This window comes from Sceloporus occidentalis, unplaced genomic scaffold (assembly GCF_023333645.1).
Source record: "Sceloporus occidentalis isolate IW3139 unplaced genomic scaffold, rSceOcc1.0.p SCAF_8, whole genome shotgun sequence".
NCBI lineage: Eukaryota > Metazoa > Chordata > Lepidosauria > Squamata > Phrynosomatidae > Sceloporus > Sceloporus occidentalis.
Window position 1 is genome coordinate 19,312,933 of NW_028316988.1, and position 19,961 is coordinate 19,332,893.

Sequence of the window (19,961 nt, forward strand, 5' to 3'; positions counted from 1 at the left end):
AACCCTTGGAAATTCACATGGTCAGCATAAATCAATGGGCAACGTGAAGACAGATACACACACATATTGTTACACGGTTGTCTTTAACATAACTACTTTTTATTTTATTTTTGCAAACATAGCTGCTCCTCCAGAATACAAACCATGAACCACTTACTCCAGAGCAACCTCCTGGAAGTTTACAAGAAGATTTCAGAATGACTCTGGAGCACATAAGTATACAATAAACATCATACCAATAAATATTCAGAAAGGAATGAACATGGCAAATAAATACATATATATATATATATTGGCAGCAGTATTATTTTATCACTTGGGAACAAGTTGGCAGAAAGTTTTGTGAGCACCAGGGCCTGCTATTCACAAAAAGATGGTCCCCCAGTTCTGTAACTGGGATGGAAGTCAAAAGTATCAAAGGCAGTGATGCGGTTATCTGGACCGGTCACATAACTCTTCTCTAGGGCTGTGTTGATGCCATGGTTTATATACTTGCCAAACTTTAGGCGAGTGTCTGTGAAGGTATGCGAACTGACGTGGAAGGAGGTCTGTTAAGGAGAAAAAGCAAGGAGGTTAGTGTTAGCTACCTGGTGCTGACCCAAGAACCTTGTGGCCTGAGCCTGGGGCCTGATCATGGATACAGAGAGCTTGACTGTACATTTCTCATGCTGTAAGAGAGTTGTAGCAATGGGAGGGAGGACAAAATGAAGCCATTGCTCCCTCAAAGAGTAGTTATTGAAAAGATCTTGGCTTGCATTAATAATAATAATAATAATAATTTTTTATTTCTGTCTTCCCGCCTCTCCCGATGGATCGAAGCAGGATCACAACAAGGTTAAAATCACAAAGTTAAAATTACAACAGCATTAAAACCACAATAAAATAAAAACATAAAAACCTAAAAAACATCAGAATCTAAAAACAGTAGCATCCATCAATCAAGGGGTCAGCTGGCCTCGTCCATACTAATGATCTTCATAGGAGGTCAGGAGGATAAGCAAGGCGAAAGAGTTCTGTCTTTACCCCCTTCTTAAAGATTTCTAGAGATGTAATAAGGCAGGTCTCTGAGAGTCCATTCCAAAGTCTGGGGGCAGCTATACTAAATGCCTTCAGGGAAGTTGAAACATGTTTGGATGATGGTATTTCCAACAAATTCTTCCCACTTGTTCTAAGAGTGCGGGGCGGATTGTATAGGGAGATGCGTTCCCGTAAGTAACCCGGACCCAAGCCATGTAGGGCTTTAAAGGTAATAACCAACACCTTGTACTGTGCCCGGAAGCTAATTGGGAGCCAGTGTAGATCTTTCAAGATAGGTGTTATATGGTCAAGTCTCGAAGAGTTAGTGACCAGCCTGGCTGCTGCGTTTTGCACTAATTGAAGCTTCCAAACTTGATACAAGGGTAGCCCCATGTAGAGCGCATTGCAGAAGTCAAGACGAGAGATTACCAGGGCATGCACTACAGCTTCAAGGTCCTTTCAGTTGAGGTAGGGTCACAGTTGGCGTATCAACTGAAGTTGGTACCAAGCACTTCTGGCCGTCGCATCCACTTGAGATGACAAACATAGAGACAGATCCAGAAGTATTCCCAAACTGCAAACTTCAAGGGAAGTGTGACCCCATCAAGGAGTGGTGGACAAATTTCCCTCCCTGGACCTAAGGAACCTATGGCAAGTACCTCCGTTTTCTCTGGATTCAGCCTGAGTTTGTTTTTCCTCATCCAGCCCATTAGTGACTCAAGGCAGGGATTCAGAGGGGAGAAGTCATCCTTAGTCACTAGCAGTCGGGGGCACAGAGAAGCATATTTGGGTGTCATCAGTGTACTGATAACCCCGCGCCCCATGTCTCTGGATGATCTCTCCCAGCGGTTTCATGTAAATGTTAAATAGCATGGGGGACAGAATGGCGCCTTGAGGGACGCCAGATGTCAGCTCTTTTCTAGAAGAGCAACTGTCCCCCAGCCTCACCATCTGGAACCTGCCCGAGAGGTAGGATCGGAGCCACTGGAGCCACTGTCTATCACCGCTTGACAAACTCTCCAAAGAGCCCCAGATTTATTCCTGGCTTCTTTTCGTGTTTACTTTGTTAACTAACATTAAGCCAGTGTTCCCTGTTACATCCAATCTGGAGAACTCTGGCTTAGCGTTAGTTAACAAAGTAAACACGAAAAGAAGCCAGGAATAAATCTGGGGCGCTTTGGAGAGTTTGTCAAGCGGTGATTAAACGGGTTGATCATATTAAGGTACTCTGATCTCTTTACCTACCGGCATCTCATGTACAGTGGGTGGTTTTCCACCATAGTCCATGTTGGTTGTCCTGAACAATGGGTTGCGCTCTTTCATTCTGAAAGAGAAGAATTCAAATTTATTTAATCAAAACGTAAAATTCTTCCTCCCTCCCTATTACAGCCACAGTCTATCCATCATAAACTAGTAATGTTGTCATGGTGGTGTGCCTTCATCATTTTCGATTTACAGCAACCCTAAGGCGACCCTATCATGGCATTTTCTTGGCAGGTTTCTTCAGAGAGGGTTTGCCGTTGCCATCCTCTGAGGCCCAAGTTGACTCACTGAGTTTTCATGGCCAAGGCAAGATTCGAACCCTGGTCTCCAGAGTCAAAGTCCAGCGCTCAAACCACTGCACTACACTGGCTCTTCTAACAATGATGTGGGTCACATTTTTATTCTTTGGGACGCCGGTCCCACAAGAGAGTATTAAGGAAACCAATATCTTATACACTTCATTCTGTTGCACAAAAGTCCAGGGCCTTTTAATCTACTGGACCCATTCAAGGCTGAGCCATGGAAACCCAACTGGGTGACCTTATGCAAGTCACACTCTCTCAGCCTCAGAGGAAGAAACTGGCATCTGACTGTGTGTTTCTATACCTTCCCTATGGTGACCCAAGAGTTTGCAAAAGCCCAAAGGGAATGAAAAGGCATCATCCCAGACAAAGGGAATGGGAGCACATCAAAATCTGCAGGGTGGACTATCACTCCCAGTATCCCCCCTAGCCATCATGTGTTTGTCCATATTCCTCCATTCTGCAGTGCAAATACAGCCTAGGCAGTGTACCACAACACCCATCATCTCGGAGAAAGGGAATGGAAGTGCTTCAAAATCTGCAGGGTGGACTATCACACCCAGAATCCCCCAATATAAATAAATCCCAGAATAATCATCATCAATAAATAATCGTCACAGAAGAGGTGCAACGTGTTCACCTGTAACCCCGAAACCATTCTGGATGGTTGAAGCGAGAGGGTAAATTCGGATCAACTCGGTAGTAGTCGCTGGTCTTCTCTTGGCCTGCCTGGATCCCATCTTCTTTCTTTGGAAGGGCAGCCAGCGGTTGTGGGTTCGAAACAGGTTCTTCCTGGGCCATGATGGGGGCATCTTCTTTCTTTGGAAGAACAGCCAGTGGTTGTGGGCTCGAAAGAGGTTCTTCCGCGGCCATGATGGGGACACCTTCATTCTTTGGAACAGCATCCAGTGGTTGTGGGTTCGAAAGAGGTTCTTCCTGGGCCATGATGGGGGCATCTTCTTTCTTTGGAAGAGCAGCCAGCGGTTGTGGGTGCGAAAGAGGGTCTTCCTGAGACATCATAGGGACATCTTCTTTCTTTGGAAGAGCAGCCAGTGGTTGTGGGTGCGAAAGAGGGTCTTCCTGGGACATCATGGGGACATCTTTCTTTGGAAGAGCAGCCAGGGGTTGTGGGTTTGAAAGGAGAGACATGATGGAGACCTCTTTTCTGCCTGCCCTGGAGGAAGGATCCAGGGATGAACTGGACAGAGATGAAAGTGCCAACCAGGAGAATGGCGATTGGCTGTTGGGTAGAAACAATGCATTTCTGTTGCTAGGAAACCAGTTTGTTGTAACAACAGACCCTCTTAAAGGAACCATCACTCTAAGATGCAAAGCCATAGGACATCTGCATTATTGGAAACATAGGTTGGCCATGTGGCAAAGTACAATAACACCCCAAATCCACAAAGCAGGGATATCTATTGGGCCCGGCTAGCCGAGTTGGTCATGTAGCAAAGTACAATAACACCCAAAATCCACAAGACAGATATATTTTTATTGAACCAACCCAGGGTGCCCAGGTGTCCTAACCACAAAAGGAGCACAAGGCACCACAAAATGATTTGTAGTTTGGTGAAGCATCAGCACACTGTGGCAGAAATGGCTAAAAAATCCTTGTAAAACTACAGATCCCTGGGATTCTATAGGATGGAACTGCAGCACTTAAAGCGGTGTCATAAGTCAGAAACGAACTGAAGGCAGACAAAACAACAACAACCAGCTTGAACAAAACAGCTAAAATAAAGAACTCAGCCAAACTGCAAAGCCCAGAATCCAATAGTATGGAGCCAGAGCAATTAAAGCGGTGTCCAGATGCCTTAAATCTGCAGCAGAGATGAAGCCTGCCTAGGTGGGTGGGTCTACTGCAACACCCATCATCCCCGACAAACAAAAGTAATTGTTTTTGTTGTTAGGTGCCCTCGAGTCAGTTCCAGCTCATGGTGATCTCATGGATGAGACATCTCCAAGAATCCCTATCCTCCATTGCCCTGCCCAGATCCTACAAGCCCTTGCCCATAATGCCCTGATCGAGTCTATCCATCTGGTTTGTGGTTGATGGTGAATACAATGGCCTGGATGATTCTGACTTTAGTGCTCAGTTACATGCTTTTGCTCTTCAGTATCTTTTCCAGTTCTTTCCTAGCTGCCCTTCCCATTCCTAGCCTTCTTCTTATTTCTTGACTGCAGTCTCCATTCTGGTCAATGCTTGACCCTAGATGTGGGGATTCTTTAACTATCTCAATTTCCTCCTTGTCTAGATTGAATCTGTGCATTTCCTCTGTGGTCATTATTTGTTGTTTTCTTTATGTTCAGCATCAGACTTGCCTTTGCACTTTCGTCTTTGACCTTCCTTATTAACTGTTGCAGCTCCTGAATGACTTCTGCTATTATTTATAGTGTCCTATTACAAAAGTAATAGAAAAATCTGCAGCGCGCCCTCTGGCGGACATAGGCGTTACTACCGCCTTTTCCACCAGCTGCAGTACTTGGAGGGAACAGCAGAGGGCGCTGCGACGGATAGTTTCTTTTTCCCCTTCCTTTTGGTAGAGGCAGCATGGCGGCTGCAGGGATTTGGAGGGCAGGTAAGCAGAGCAGAAGCCCCAGGGATGGCCTAGGGACCTGTATGGAGCCTCCTTTCTTTGCAAAGGGAGGACTGGGAGAAGGCTGGTTTGCATGATGATAAACCCAGGACTCTGGAGTTTGCAAAAGTGCTGTGTGCCTGCAAGTGCGACCTACTGAAACAAATGACAGTCCTTGCCCATAGGGAAACATAGGAGAATACTTGCCTATAGAGAATCACTTATGGATTCCTTTTTTGGTGTTGAATGTTTTAGAAACCCAGCTTCTATATTCTGCATGGTCATGTATTCTCCTATGTTTCTCTATGGGCAAGTATTCCAATGTTTCCCTATGGGCAAATATTCTGTTATTATTCTCTATGGGCAAGTAATTCCCAATGTTTCCCAATGGGCAAGTATTCTCCTATGGTTCCCTATGGGCAAGTATTCCAATGTTTCCCTATGGGCAAGTATTCTCCTATGTTTCTCTATGGGCAAGTATTCCAATGTTTCCCTATGGGCAAATATTCTGTTATTATTCTCTATGGGCAAGTAATTCCCAATGTTTCCCAATGGGCAAGTATTCTCCTATGGTTCCCTATGGGCAAGTATTCCAATGTTTCCCTATGGGCAAGTATTCTCCTATGTTTCTCTATGGGCAAGTATTCCAATGTTTCCCTATGGGCAAATATTCTCCTATTATTCTCTATGGGCAAGTAATTCCCAATGTTTCCCTATGGGCAAATATTCTCCTGTTATTCTCTATGGGCAAGTAATTCCCAATGTTTCCCAATGGGCAAGTATTCTCCTATGGTTCCCTATGGGCAAGTATTCCAATGTTTCCCTATGGGCAAATATTCTCCTGTTATTCTCTATGGGCAAGTAATTCCCAATGTTTCCCTATGGGCAAATATTCTCCTGTTATTCTCTATGGGCAAGTAATTCCCAATGTTTCCCAATGGGCAAGTATTCTCCTATGGTTCCCTATGGGCAAGTATTCCAATGTTTCCCTATGGGCAAATATTCTCCTGTTATTCTCTATGGGCAAGTAATTCCCAATGTTTCCCAATGGGCAAGTATTCTCCTATGGTTCCCTATGGGCAAGTATTCCAATGTTTCCCTATGGGCAAATATTCTATTATTATTCTCTATGGCCAAGTAATTCCCAATGTTTCCCTATGGGCAAATATTCTCTTATTGTTCTCTATTTGCAAGTATTCGCCAATGATTCTCTATGGGCAAGTAATTCCCATTGATTCCCTATAGGCAAGTCTTCTGCAATGATTCTCTATGGGCAGGTACTGTTGTTTGTTTTACTACAACCTCGTTCAAGTCATTTCTGACTCTTGGAGACCCTAAGGAAAGACTATCATGGGGTTTTCTTGGCAGATTTCATCTGAGGCTTTGAGAGTGTGACCTTTGTGGGTTTCCATGGCCAAGCCAGGATTCGATCCCTGGCCTTCAGAGTCGCAGTCCAACACTCAAACCACTACAGTAGAAGGATCTATGAAATGCAAGCAAATAAATGCAAAAACATTATATGGCATTGCCATTCTCTGAAGCTGAGAGCATGTGACTTGCCCTAGGTCATCCAGTGAGTTTCCACGGCCGAGCTGGGGTTTGAACCCAGGTCGCCATAGTCTTAGTCCAGTGCTCAAACCACTACACCACACTGGCTCTCCGTGTGTGTGTGTGTGTGTGTGTGTGAGTGTTTATGCTGTCTTTCCTACTTTTTCATGTTATCTAGGAGCAGCTGTCCCCAAGCTCAGCAGCTACAGGGCTTGGGCAAGGATGTCTTCCGCCCTTCCTCGGCATCATGAAGCCCTTCTTGCTCCAGCCGCAAGTCTGCAGGGAGCATCCCCTATTGGTAAGTGTTTCCTTGGAAGAGGCTGGAGAGAGAGCAGAAAAGAGCCAATGTTGAATTTGGCTGCATAGTGCACGAGGCAGTGATGCATTCAAGTCTTTTAGTTCAAGTCGAGTCTCAAGTCCCTGCAAGGTACTTTCAGAAAGGATGTTGAGAAGCTGGAGCATGACCAGAGGAGGGCAACCAGAATGGTGAAGGATCTGGAAACCATGCCCTATGAGGAACAACTTAGGGAGCTAGATATGTTTAGCCTGGGAAAGAGAAGGTTAAGAGGTGATATGATAGCCCTGTTTAAATATTTGAGGGGATGTCATATTGAGGATGGAACAAGCTTGTTTTCTGCAGCTGCAGAGAATAGGACCCCGAACAATGAATGCAAGCTATAGGAAAAGAGATTCCACCTCAACATTAGGAAGGACTTTCTGACAGTAAGTGCAGGGCTCATTTTTTGGAAGGGAACAGCAAATACGTTAGGCAATGGGCTTGAGGCAGAAGGACAGTAAGAGCTGTTCAGCAGTGGAAGATGCTGCCTCCAAGTGTGGTGGAGTTTCCCTCTTTGGAGGTTTTTAAACAGAGGCTGAATGGCCATCTCTCAGGATCGCTTTGCTTGTGTATTCCTGCATGGCAGAATGGGGTTAGACTGGATGGCCCTCAGGGTCTCTTCCAACTCTAGGCGTATAGGACTTGCAGTTTAGGGAGGGACATTTAGAAGTGCTCCAGAGATTCACCAAACTACAAATTGAAGGATTCCATAGGATGCAGCCATTGCAGTTAAAAGTGGAATAATATAATTTTGCATATGCAACAAAGTCTGGCTACAGAGACCCATCAGAAAGCAAAGAATTCACTATCTCAGCCACTCATGAAAAATGTTTCGAATCTTGGAGTATTTTGGATTTTGGAATTCCTGATAAGGAACCCTCAGCCTGTAGTTTCTTTTCCTCTTTCAGATATGAATGAAAGGTTGCTGGCTGAGCCATTGAAACATGCCGATTTCTTCAATGTGCAAGAGCTCTTCTCTCTCAGGGACCTTTTCAATGCCCGCGTCCACCTGGGCCACAAGAAGGGTTGCCGTCACAAGTGAGTTATTTCATGGGACTCTAGGGTACATCGTGCATCATGATGCTTTGCAAACTAGTTATAAAGTGGTAGTTTAAGAATTTCGTAGTAGGATATTGTCACAATTAATCTTGGAACTCTACCCATCTACACCGTTGTTGTGTGCCTTCAAATCATTCCTGACTTATGGCGACCCTAAGATAAACCTATCCTGTGGTTTCCTTGGCAAGATTTGTTCAAAGGAGCTTTGCCATTGTCTTCCCAGAGGCTGAGAGTATGTGACTTGCCCAAGGTCCCCTTGTGGGTTTCATGGCTGAGCAGACAATCAAACCCTGGTCTCCAGAGTCATAGTCACACTCAAACCACTATGCCATGCTGGCTCACTTCCATCTCCTTAATCATCCCTAGAGTTTAACACTGGTTACTATCATCTTTGACTGTGTTTCCTTTTAAAAACAAAAGCAGACAATTTAACTTGAGTATTGTTAATATTTTCATGAAAGTCATAGAAAAACGGGTGTTCAGAAATTTCAAACCCACCTGGAAGTGTGTTTTCCTAATGTTATAGCCCAGTTTGGACTAGATGATTGCTCAAACCATTATGCCATGATGACGATTTTATTTAGAGAACTCACACATATTACAGTCGGCCCTCCTTATCCACGGATTCAAGCAACCGCTGCTTGAAAATATTCCAAACAAGTATAAATTCCAAATAGCAAACTTTGATTTTCCATTTTATATTAGGGACACCATTTTCGTATGCTGTTGTATTTTATGGGACTCAAACATCCGTGAATTTTGTTAACTTAGAACCAAACCCCAGCGGATAACAAGGGCCCACTGTATTATTATTATCTTTATTTTGTTTAGAGAATTCACACATCCTTCACCAAACTACAAACCCAGGGATTTAGATGGACCCATGGCAGTTAAAGTGCTATCAGACTGCTATAATTGTGCTGTGCAGACACACCCGGGGATTTTGAGGTGCCTTGTGTTTTCCCATGGAGTTTATTAAACAAGCAGACCTGACCCTTTTGTCTCCACAGATTCATGGATCCATATATCTTTGGTTGCCGCCTGGACCAAGACATTATTGACCTCGACCAGACCATGGCGCACCTCCAAGCAGCCCTCAACTTCACCGCCCACGTGGCATATCGGAAAGGCATCATCCTTTTTGTCAGCCGCAACCGGCAGTTTTCCCATCGGGTGGAGATGGTGGCCAAGGAGTGCGGCGAGTATGCCCACACGCGCTACTGGCAGGGGGGCTTGTTAACGAATGCCCACATCCAATATGGAGTCGGGGTCCGTCTCCCAGACCTTATCATCTTCCTCAGCACCCTCAACAACGTCTTCGAGCCACACCTAGCTGTCCGAGACGCCGCCAAGATGAACATCCCGACGGTGGGCATTGTGGATACCAACTGCAACCCTGCCCTGATCTCGTATCCGATCCCGGGGAACGACGACAGCCCCTCAGCCGTCGATTTATACCTCCGGCTCTTCAAGATGACCATCATGAGAGCCAAGGACAAGAGGAAACAAATGGAGGTCTTATATGGACTGCAGAGCAATCCGGCAAGTGGTTAAAAGGAACATTGTGAAGTGTTTCCCTTGAAATGACAATCGTCATCAGCTTGTCTCAGCTGGAGCTTGAAAAAATACTACCTTTTGTGGCCTCCAACTCCCCAAATGGTCAAGCCGGGTGGGGGATTCTGGGAGCTGCAGTCCTGAAAACCAACTTTTCCTATCATTTCCTATCACGATCAGGGTAGATAAGTTAGCAGAGCATGGTTTTTTCCCCAAGACCATGTCACAATGTGAGGAAGAATGGGAAGTTAGGGAAGCTAGTTGCGTCTTCTCTCGAATGCTGCAAGCACAGGAAATCTAAACTGTTTTGTAACCCCACTTTTCAACCTCCTTACACACCTTCCAGTTTCACTACCTCTTTATTTTGATATTTCACTCTGGCCCCATTTCGTGCTTGGTGAAGTATGCTTTGGGCAATAAGGTGGCCAACTTCTCAGCTGACCTCTGTCATTGTGCTTTTAAATTCCATGTTTTGGGGGTGGAGGCAGAAAGTGGAAGATGGTGCTTTGGAGTGATTTGGAGATAAACATTATTTTTAAAGCATGGGTGAGAATCCTGGTCTAATCTGCACTGCTGAATTAATGCAATTTGACACTGCTTTAAATGTCATAGCTCAATGCTATGGAATTCTAGGATTGTTAGTTTGGTGAGCTATATAGCCTTCTCTCTCAGAGAGCTCTGGTGCTCCGGCAAACTACAAATTCCAGTATTCCATAGCATGGAGCCATGTTCCATATTCCCAGTATTTTATAGCATGGAGTTAAAGTGGTGTCAAATCTGCATTATTTCTGCAATGCAGATTAGATATATGTGGCCTGAGGGGCTACCTATGGCCCCCAGGGCAGTTTTTGTGGCCTACAGGCTGCATCCACATTACGGTAATAATACGGTTTGACATCACTTTAATTGTCACGGCTCAGTGCTATGGGATTCTCAGAATTGTGGTTTGTTGTGGCACCAGAGGTTTGCTTCCCAGAATTGCATAGCATTGTGCCGTGGCAGGTAAAGTGGTGTCAGACCAGATTTTTTCTGCAGTGTGGATGCTGCCTCAGATTGCCAATGGCTTTGGAAACAATATGTTTTTGCTTCCCTAATATCTAATAAAAAGCAATTAATCTCCACTGTATTCAGCCTGGTCTGTCTCAGAGCTCTGCTGCCTCACCAAACTACAAATCCCAGGATTTTGCAGGTCAGATTCGTGGCAGTTAAAGTGATGTCAAACTGCTTTAATTCTGCAGTGTGGATACAACCTTCATTGATGTTGTCTGCCTTCGGGTCATTTCTGATTTGGGGCTACCCTATAGTGGGCCTTTCATAGACTTTTCTCGGAAAGACTGGCTCAGAAGAGGTTTGCCTGCAAACTACGTCTTCCAAAAATACATCCATTAGAGATCGACGCTTCTTTAAAGATACGCTAACGGTAAGGCAAAGTATGTTCTGGGCGGTAAACTGGTGTCAGACTGCATTATATCTACCGTGTAGATGCACCCTTAGCAAAGGGTTAAAGCAGTGGTCCCCAAACTTTGGTCTTCCAGATGTTTTGGACTGTAGTTCCCAGAATTCCTGACTGCTGGCCAAGCTGGGGATTCTGGGAGCTGAAGTCCAAAACACCTGGAGGACCAAAGTTTGTTAAAGTCTTCTCATAGACATTCAAAAAGCTTTAATTCGCTCATAGGAAACATAAAAATCAGTTGAAAGTGGTGTCAAACTGCATTATTTCTCCAGTGTAGATGCATCATGGGTGTGAACTATGGCTTTTTTTAATACGTTTTCCGAATCCAGCACCTTAAAAATATAATTAAAAGTGTTGAAGAAAAAGATGTTTTTATTCCATGTTTTATTTCCATATAATCGAGGGAAGGGTTATTAATTATGGGCCTGAAATGTTGAATTTCTCACACTGGCTGCATCCACACCAGAGAAATAATCCAGTTTGACACCGCTTTTAACTGACACGGCTCAGTGCTATGGAATTCTGGGAAGTGTAGTTTATTGTAACATTAGAGCCCTTTCATAGAAAAGGCTAAATGTCTCCCACAAGTACAATTCCCAGAATTTTATAGCATTGAGCAAGGGGCAGTTAAATGTGGTGTCAAAGTGGGTTATTTCCGCAGTGCAGATGCTGCCATTACATCTCTATGGACTACTCTTCTGTTTACAAAAGAAAGAATTACAAAATGGCTGCCCAGCCAACCAATCAACCACGCGAGTCTCGGAAGTCCCCTGTAGAAAGCTTAGCAGTATCACTCTTTCCTTTCTACTCTCTATGTTTTCCGAACGAAGAGGAAGTGTGTGTAAGTGGGGTTTTTTTTAAAGCGCTTACTGAACTCTCTTGACCTTCGGGGCTTCCCGTCGTAGCGCAGAAGGCCTCCCTTCAGCGGCAAGCCCCGCCCACCGAGTCTATATAAGCTCGTGCCTGGGGCTGGCTCAGCCTTTTGGCGAGTGGAGGCGCAGTGAGAAGGAGGTGAGAGTTGGTTTCTTGGAAGGCGCTTTCTTTATGTTGGGTTGGTAGGGCTTCGTTCTAACAGGCTGGGGCTGGACTGCCATAAATTGAAAGTCTTCCTTTTATTGCATTCCTGTTTTTGATTTACTTATTTACATGTTTATTTATCTATTATTTAATAATAACTGTCAGGAAGTTCTTCCTAATGTTGAGCTGGAACCTCTTTTCCTGGAGCTTGCATCCATTGCTCCATTGGGTCCTGTTCTCTGGAGCAGCAGAAAACAAGCTTGCTCCCTCCTCAATATGACATCCCTTCCAATATTTAAACAGGGCTATCATATTACCTCTTACTCTTCTCTTCTCCAGGCTAAATATACCTAGCTCTCTCATAAGGCATGATTTCCAGACCCTTCACCATTTTAGTTGCCCTCCTCTGGACATGCTGCAAGCTAAGTTTGACTTGTAAACCTATAGCTAATGATGCATTGAGCACCAAAACAAGGTGATTTTTTTAAAAAAATTCCCCTATAGACTTAATATTTCTTGCATACAGGTCAGATTCACATTCTCAGGATTATCTGCCCCATTGTACAGAGAAAGATCATATTGAACATGAGCCAACAGTGCGATGTGGCAGCTAAAAAGGCCAATGCAATCAATAAAAGTATAGTGTCTAGATCAAGGGAAGCAATAGTGCCATTCTATTCTGCTTTGGTCAGGCCTCACCTGGAATATTGTGTCCAGTTCCGGGCACCACAATTCAAAAAGGACATGAAGAAACTGGAGCCATGTGTCCAAAGGAGGGCGACTAAAATGGTGAAGGGTCTGGAAACCATGGAGCCCTATGAGGAAGGACTTAGGGAGCCGGGGATGTTTAGTCTGGAGAAGAGAAGGTTAAGAGGGGATATGATAGCCCTGTTTAAATATTGGAAGGGATGTCTTATTGAGGAGGGAGCAAACTTGTTTTCTGCTGCTTCAGAGAACAGGACCCAAAGCAATGGATACAAGCTCCAGGAAAAGAGATTCCACCTCAACATTAGGAGGAACTTCCTGAGAGTAAAGGCTGAGAGTAAACTCCGAGTGGAAGACACTCCCTCGGAGTGTACTGGAGTCTTCTTCCTTGGAGGTCTTTAAACAGAGGCTGGATGGCCATCTATCAGGGATGCTTTGATTGGGATTTCCTGCATGGCAGAATGGAATTGGGCTGGATGGCCCTTGCGGTCTCTTCCAGCTCTATGATTCTATGATGCTACTAGCCAAAGGTAATCTGGGGAAATACTGTGGGGTTTTTAAGCTTGATTAAAATATTTTCTCTCCTGTCCTTGGTTCCGTTGCAGAAATGTGCAATTACATGCCTCGCCCTTCCAGACCAAGAAGGTTCCCCCCTTGAACTGTGGTGAGTCTGGCCTCCGGCGCTTTCCCTGCCTTGCCCCTACAGGCGTTGCAGACATGGCTGCTGGGCTGTGTTTGTGTCAGTAGTTGGCAGAGAGAAACGGGCTACGTCTACGTTCCATGTTCTGTGGCTGTGAGCACTTGGAATGATTAGTAGCTTGACATCTGTGTCCTTCTCAAAGCAGAGGTGGGAGTGTGGTAGTAAAACTCTTGCAAACAGAGCACACTCAGTGTTGAAGGTTTTAAGAGTGAACTTGGAAAAAACTCCATGTTGGGGTGAATACAGTAAGCTGCTCAGCAGAACATTGACTTTAGTAGTTCTTGGGACAGGTTCAAAGTACAAAACTAGCTTGACTTTATTTGAATAATGGGCGTTGCTGGGGAGTTTGCATGTTCTTTGCTGGGACAAAAGGAGAGGTTGTGTTCTCCAGATCTGATGGCTGAATCCATCCTTCTAAACACTTTCTTCCCCGTTGCATTATCATCTGGTGGTTCCTCAGCTTTTTTACATCCCTGCTCCAATTCTAAAGGATTAAATCATCTCTCCTAAGGCTAATAAACAGGTTTTGTTTATATTAAATTAATCAATGATCCATTTGCACATATATTTACCTGATTTCTATCTAGTCTTATCAGTGTAATCTTTTAAAAATACTGGGTTCCATCCCTTCTGTTTATAGGCTCACTTCCTTAGTTAGCTGCTCCTAAAATTGCAAGTGTGAATATTTCATGTGCAACACATATCACTATCTGGATATACTGTATCTTGGGAAGGGTGGTTTGATCATAATTTGGCCTTTTCAGATCTTACGTGTCTTTGGTTTGCAGAAAAAGGAGACTGTACTAAAGTACAGGAAACATGTAGCAGCAGAACAAATGTGGAAGCCCAGAGGAAGGATCACAACAATCCGTCGCAACAACTTGTGCACGAGAGGTGGGTCAAAAATATGCCCTTCCTATGTCTCTTGAATGGCTTGCAGTATTCCTGTTGAAACTGAACTTATTCCAGTCCTGCAGAACATCCCATTAGCGTATATTTAATTCATTTACTCAATTTAAATTAAATCTTCTAATTCATTAACTGAGTGTGGTGTCATTATGCCAAGCTCTGTCTGTTGATCATATCTTCTCTTTGTCCATCCTCCAAGAGACTGGGCTCAGCATCTAATAAACCCTTTTTAAAATCCTCCTAACAGCCCTATGAAGTAGGCAAGGTGAGAAAAGTAGTGTTGAGCTTCCTAGGTGACCTCAAACACCACCTCATTGATCAAAATTCAGCATTGTATTTACTACACCCAGCAATACAACAGTAGAATTTCTTTACGCTGATGCCAACAGTATGGGGTTAGCCTTAAAATACGGATTTCAATCTCTCCATCTTTTGTATACTTAGGTTAAAGGGTTCCTGTTCCTATTAAGGGGCAAACTATTGGACCAGCAAGAAGTAGGAGACCATGGTAAGTCTTGGCTTGGTTTGATTTCTTTACAAGTACTCAGGTCCACAGCTTGTCTCTGAAACTAGAATAATTAGGCATTTATGGAACATGTTTAATATATGGGCTGCAGTAAAGGGTGCAATGCTAGAGGACCCAATCCTTGCCCCTAGAGGCGTTGCAAATGCAGCTGCAGTGCTGTGTTTGCGTCATTAGGTGGCAAAGAGGAAAAGGCTATGTCTACGCTCAGTGCTCTGAAAAACAAACCGTGGGCACTCAGAATGATTTGTAGCCTGACAAAACAAACTTGTTCCCTGCCAAGATCATGTCACACAAATCCCTAGGTTTTACTTGAAGACTTCAGAGTTAGTTGGCCGGTAGGAAGCAAATCAGAGGTTTCTTGTTATTTGTTGTCAAGACAGCCAAGATTTAGACCCCAATGTTAATAGCAGTTAAATTTAGTGTGGTATCCAGAGTGCTGTTTTGTTCTCATTTGTTGGATGAGTTTCAGTTGGTGCTGGTGGGAGTCTGTAAAACTTCAGACAGCTTGTAAACTCCCAGTACTGTACTTAACACTGCTTCCGTCATGAATCTGCCTGTAACCCAAGCTCTTAATCTGAGACCCTCTGAGTTAGGTTCAGAGGACGGTGAAGAGATAGGAGCTTTTTTGGTTGTGGCTCTCCTGAGTTATGGCTTGCTTCTGCTTTTCAAAAATGGGTTGTTGTGGGTTTTTCTAAATTCATGCAGGGAGACTTTTAACCTGTTTAAAAAGTGAACTTCAGCCTTTTTGGTCTGAAAAAGACCATGCTGAGACGTCTGCAGGAGTTAAAGGTGGCAAAAAGTATAGCTGGAGGAGACCACACTTTTGCCACCCCTACTTTAGACCAGTTTTGCTCTGAATTACTGTTAACTTTGAATTGCTGCCTCTAAGATAAAATAAGTCCTAAAAGGCCTCCCAAAAGAAAATAAATTCACAGCTATGGCATCTCAGGATGTCCAAGAGGTTTCACAAAAGATGTTTTCTGCTCCCCAGAAGAAAAAAAACATGGAATTTAACAGATTTATTTGGTATCCATTGGCTTTACAGCTTTAGAAATTTGGAATCCGGTGTCATAAGGGAAAGCATAGAGGAAGATTGAGCTAGGTTTTTTTGCCTCATCTACAGCATTAGAGTGGCTCAAAATGCATCTTTTGCAAATTGTATATTTATGAGCTATTTTGTTTTTCTATTCACAGGAGCTTGCTGATGGATTTTTTAGCAGATATTTTAATGCGTATTGTTGAAGGTAAGAATAATATTGAGCAGTTTTGGGGGACAAATCCTCCAAACATGGGTTGGTGAACACTAACAGCTTTAGGAAAGATACACTTTCAGGATAAAATATCTTTGTTTGGTTGAGAAGTGTCAGTTTCCCATAAAGAGTTTGCTTTCCTTTGCAACCCATCGTTACTAAGAATTTGTGTTCTTGCCACTGTTGCTTATCTATGCCCTTTCTCTGGGCAATCTGTCCATCAACCGATCAACTTAAAGACCATATATGTGGCTTATATTAAAACTTCATTCTAAATGGCCTTGCACAGCTTGTTTTGAAAAGGCAATATAAAAACATTTAAAATTAACACTGTCCATTGTAACACAGTTGTTGTCAGGACAGAATATTTGACACAATAATACATCTAGGGTAGGCAGTGTGTTGAGTCCCAGTTTTGGGAGAAATAGGGTACAAATGAGTAAATAATAACAATTCAAAGTGTCTTTCGCTATTGCTGAGAGTTGGAACCCAAGAACACCTGGAAGGCATTACATTGCAAACTATCTTGAGCTCCAAATTGAATTTATGGCCTGTTACAGACTGCCAAAATAAAGCTGCTTCGGGTCTCTTTGGAGGTATGCTGTTTAAATGATGCATACACCCTAAGAATCCGGAAGCTGCACCAAAGCTGCCCTCCAGTGCTTAGGATTGGAGTGTGGCTTTGGCGCGACCTCCGGACTCTTAGGACCCATGCATCATTTAAATAGCATACCTCCAAAGAGACCTGAAGCAGCTTTATTTTGGCAGTCTGTAACAGGCCTATGAGTCTCCATATAAGTGTGCGTCGAGGAGGGAAAACTTGGGTAAGATTGTGAAGGTATGGGGTTGGAGCGTGGGTGTTTTGAGTATCTTATCCAGGAATGTATTGCTCCCACTGATGGTAAATTGCCCCAATGAGACGTAACTACGACTACGGTGTCGTTTTTATGCCAGAAGGAGGCAGACAGCAAATGTGGAAACTGCATACTGGTCTTCATCCTTAAGAAGAATGGATGATAGATAATGATAGCAGCTCACAGCAGCTTGGGAACAAGAATGGGCAAGCAAAGACTTTCTCTCCTCCCCTGCACACCAACACATACACATAACTCTCTTTGGCAAATGAATTTGAAAACAGCTTTCTTAGAGGGAATCAGGCAATTGATTTGGCTCAGTTTCCCATACGAATGTGTTGTGTAATGTGCATAGGTTCCTGTGACTCCTATTCTGTGTCTGTATGTTCCTTTATGCTCACAACTTCATTTAAATAAATAAATGTGCTAAGCTTAAATTAAATACACATGAATGCCACAGAGGCCTCTTGGAATAAATGGGGGTGAGTTTTTAAACACTTTTGACAGTTTAAAAGGCTGTGTGAGTTTTCTGTCTTTCGAAGGGAGATGTTCCAGATGCAATTATTAGTCAGGTGTATAAACACCAAGTCAGCTTCTGCTCACAAAAGAATCACTTTTGTTTGTGTTGTACCATTGAATCTTAGAAATAGTGTTGAAACAGGTTTGACTCTCCACCCCTATCTCTCAGGCCAAGTAACCGAGGGTCCTTGCTGCTTATCAGCTAATTCTGGGTCTTATCTGGGGTCAGCTTTATCAATGTCTGGTAACCAAAGCTCCCAAATGATAGCGGTTAAACCAGACAGGCCACATTAACATCAACACTCCACTTAAATATCTTCAAGTCTTAGCACTCCAGGATATTTATCTGGGTAGGAACAGGGTTTTTTGGTACCCTTTTAGGCTATTTTATAAGTACTAATTAATATATAGACGTACAGTGGGCCCATGGTATCCCCTGGAATTTGGTTCCAGGACCCAGTGTGGATACCAAAATCTGGATGCTCAAGTTCCATTATGATGGAATATAAGTGTCACTTATGGCAAAATCAGGGTTTGCTTTTTGTATGTGTATTTTCCAAGCCATGAATGATTGAATCCGTGGATATAGACTCCATATTTTGGGGGTCTTGTATGTAGATCCCAGCAGTATGTAGACCACCCACTCTTGTTCTTTGTGAACTGTCACTGCTTGTAATAGATTTGCACGGTTGAAGTGAGAGGATTACTCCTGAGCCATTTGTACTGTCTTTTTAATCCTAATGTTTATGAGAAGCATCTTAAGTTGACATATTTGGCTAGGCACGACACACTTTTAGTGCCAAGGAGGACTTGGTAGTGTTTGGGTCCTGAATTTGTATGCAAGCTTCCCCAGAGAACATCCATGAGATTCACATAAGCCCATGGGAGATTAAACTATTTGTAAATGCTAAGAGCAGAGACAGTTAAAAAAAAACGCTTGGCAAATGGAACAGGAGGCTTTATCCAATCTTCTTGAGTGCTTGCATATATTGTAAAAAGCTGGAAGTTTAACCTCCAATTTGTCAGCAAATGTGCTTTCAAGATGATGGGAAAATTCCCCAGAGCCTGTGTTCATTTCATTTATTGCTTTAAATATCCCCTTAAGGGAAATCAGCAGTTGGCCTCTTGGTACAGCTAAGGACCTGGTTTTCTTTGCAGGCATGACACGGGCAAGATGATCTGCAATGAGCAAACAGGCGCAGCCACTGAATTATGGACGGTCTTCTGCAATGAAACTGTGCTTGTGTTGCATTTCTGATGGTGTTAACTCTGCAACAGCAGTTTTATGTCTTACCTTTGGACACGTTTTAAGATTAATCTGATGTTTAGAAAAAAGCTGCTTTTTGTTTTTTAACCTCCCAGAACACTGGTGACCATGGCCATTCATAAATTTTGGAAGATACCCCCATCCCCAAAAAACGGCAGTTTCCCAGCTCCAGATGTGGAGTAACCTAACAATTGGTATGCCTCAGTCAATAAAGCCCCTTATGATGATGATTCCCTCTTTATAAAGTCTTCTCATACCTGCCCAGTACTTGCTTGTCTCTGCATCCTTTTCCTCTGTCAACTTGAATTTTTGGAGGGCAGCAATGCATTAGGAGGGTGGTTGAAGTAGTCCTGGGGAAAACATACCTTTAGTGTCAGGCTGCAGCAGTATGCCTGCAGTAAACCAGGCAAAAAATAGTGCCTAAACTGGGGGAAAAGCAGGATTTTACTCTCTCTGATCCTACCATAGCCAGGTAAATAGCACCTGCCACCACAATTCTTTATTGAGCATGCTTGAACAGTAAAACAGGTGGGGAGAACAGGTAAGCTTTCCTCACCAGCTGCCTCCAGGATGTTAAAGCAGCATAGATCTGTAAGGTTGGCCAACAGAATGGGAATCATAAAAGCAAAAGTCACCCCAGATGCATTTTGGAAGAAACCATCAAGCAGTCTCCAGAGTACCATAAATAAATTTTCATTTACTTATGCAAGGTTTTCCTGACTGGTGATTTCATTTCACATGTGCGTATTGTTAGTTTTGAATAAAAACTCCTGAAACACATTGGACTGTTCTTCCTTTGAGGGTGTAGGAGACTATCACTATTGTTTCCATATAATTTCTGCCTCTAGTATCTAGTTTTCCAATGGTCTTAGGCGACCCCTGTGAAAGTCATTCGACCCCCAAAGGGGTCACAACCCACAGGTTGAGAACCGCTGCTCTAAATGCATCTAAGAAAGTAGACTTAAAGTCTACAAAAGCTCATGCTGCCAACTTGTTTCAGTTAGTCTCAAAGATGGTACAAGATGTCTGCATACTGATTCTACAAGTAACACAGCTATATCTTTGACTTCTCAGGGAGGTCATTGGCAAACCATCCATGCAC

General features: G+C 43.5%; 2 protein-coding genes, 1 long non-coding RNA gene and 2 other non-coding genes across 5 annotated transcripts; 4 read left to right on the forward strand and 1 right to left on the reverse strand.

Moving 5' to 3' along the window:
- Positions 1–127: 127 nt before the first annotated feature.
- On the reverse strand, positions 128–3,830 carry LOC149308110 (uncharacterized). Its single transcript, XM_089537021.1, has 3 exons — positions 3,223–3,830; positions 2,263–2,341; positions 128–548 (listed from the first exon to the last, which is right to left on the reverse strand). The coding sequence occupies exons 1-3, from the start codon at positions 3,729–3,731 to the stop codon at positions 360–362; spliced, it is 777 nt and encodes a 258-aa protein (XP_089393147.1). The 5' UTR covers positions 3,732–3,830; the 3' UTR covers positions 128–359.
- Positions 3,831–5,104: 1,274 nt separating this feature from the next.
- Positions 5,105–10,780, forward strand: LOC149308111 (small ribosomal subunit protein uS2m-like). The gene is made up of 4 exons (XM_089535103.1): positions 5,105–5,164; positions 6,888–7,007; positions 7,955–8,084; positions 9,116–10,780. The coding sequence occupies exons 1-4, from the start codon at positions 5,137–5,139 to the stop codon at positions 9,657–9,659; spliced, it is 822 nt and encodes a 273-aa protein (XP_089391229.1). The 5' UTR covers positions 5,105–5,136; the 3' UTR covers positions 9,660–10,780.
- Positions 10,781–12,053: 1,273 nt separating this feature from the next.
- On the forward strand, positions 12,054–19,564 carry LOC149308112 (uncharacterized). The gene is made up of 6 exons (XR_016282122.1): positions 12,054–12,123; positions 13,440–13,498; positions 14,323–14,428; positions 14,888–14,951; positions 16,164–16,213; positions 18,751–19,564. It is a non-coding gene; the product is annotated as an uncharacterized LOC149308112 (long non-coding RNA).
- LOC149308113 (small nucleolar RNA SNORA17) lies at positions 13,528–13,660 on the forward strand. Its single transcript, XR_016282264.1, has one exon. It is a non-coding gene; the product is annotated as a small nucleolar RNA SNORA17 (small nucleolar RNA).
- On the forward strand, positions 15,090–15,228 carry LOC149308114 (small nucleolar RNA SNORA17). The gene has a single exon (XR_016282263.1). It is a non-coding gene; the product is annotated as a small nucleolar RNA SNORA17 (small nucleolar RNA).
- Positions 19,565–19,961: the final 397 nt, after the last annotated feature.

Bases quoted from the DNA above. Each gene is read 5' to 3' on its own strand.
- LOC149308110 (XM_089537021.1), bottom strand. From the start codon at position 3,731: ATGTCTCTCCTTTCAAACCCACAACCCCTGGCTGCTCTTCCAAAGAAA. The intron at 2,342-3,222 runs GTGAACACGTTG...CTTCTCTTTCAG, and splicing joins GAATGGTTTCGGGGTTACAG to AATGAAAGAGCGCAACCCAT. The intron at 549-2,262 runs GTAGGTAAAGAG...TCTCCTTAACAG, and splicing joins CCACTGTACATGAGATGCCG to ACCTCCTTCCACGTCAGTTC.
- LOC149308111 (XM_089535103.1), top strand. From the start codon at position 5,137: ATGGCGGCTGCAGGGATTTGGAGGGCAG. The intron at 7,008-7,954 runs GTAAGTGTTTCC...TTCCTCTTTCAG, and splicing joins GCAGGGAGCATCCCCTATTG to ATATGAATGAAAGGTTGCTG. The intron at 8,085-9,115 runs GTGAGTTATTTC...TTGTCTCCACAG, and splicing joins AAGAAGGGTTGCCGTCACAA to ATTCATGGATCCATATATCT.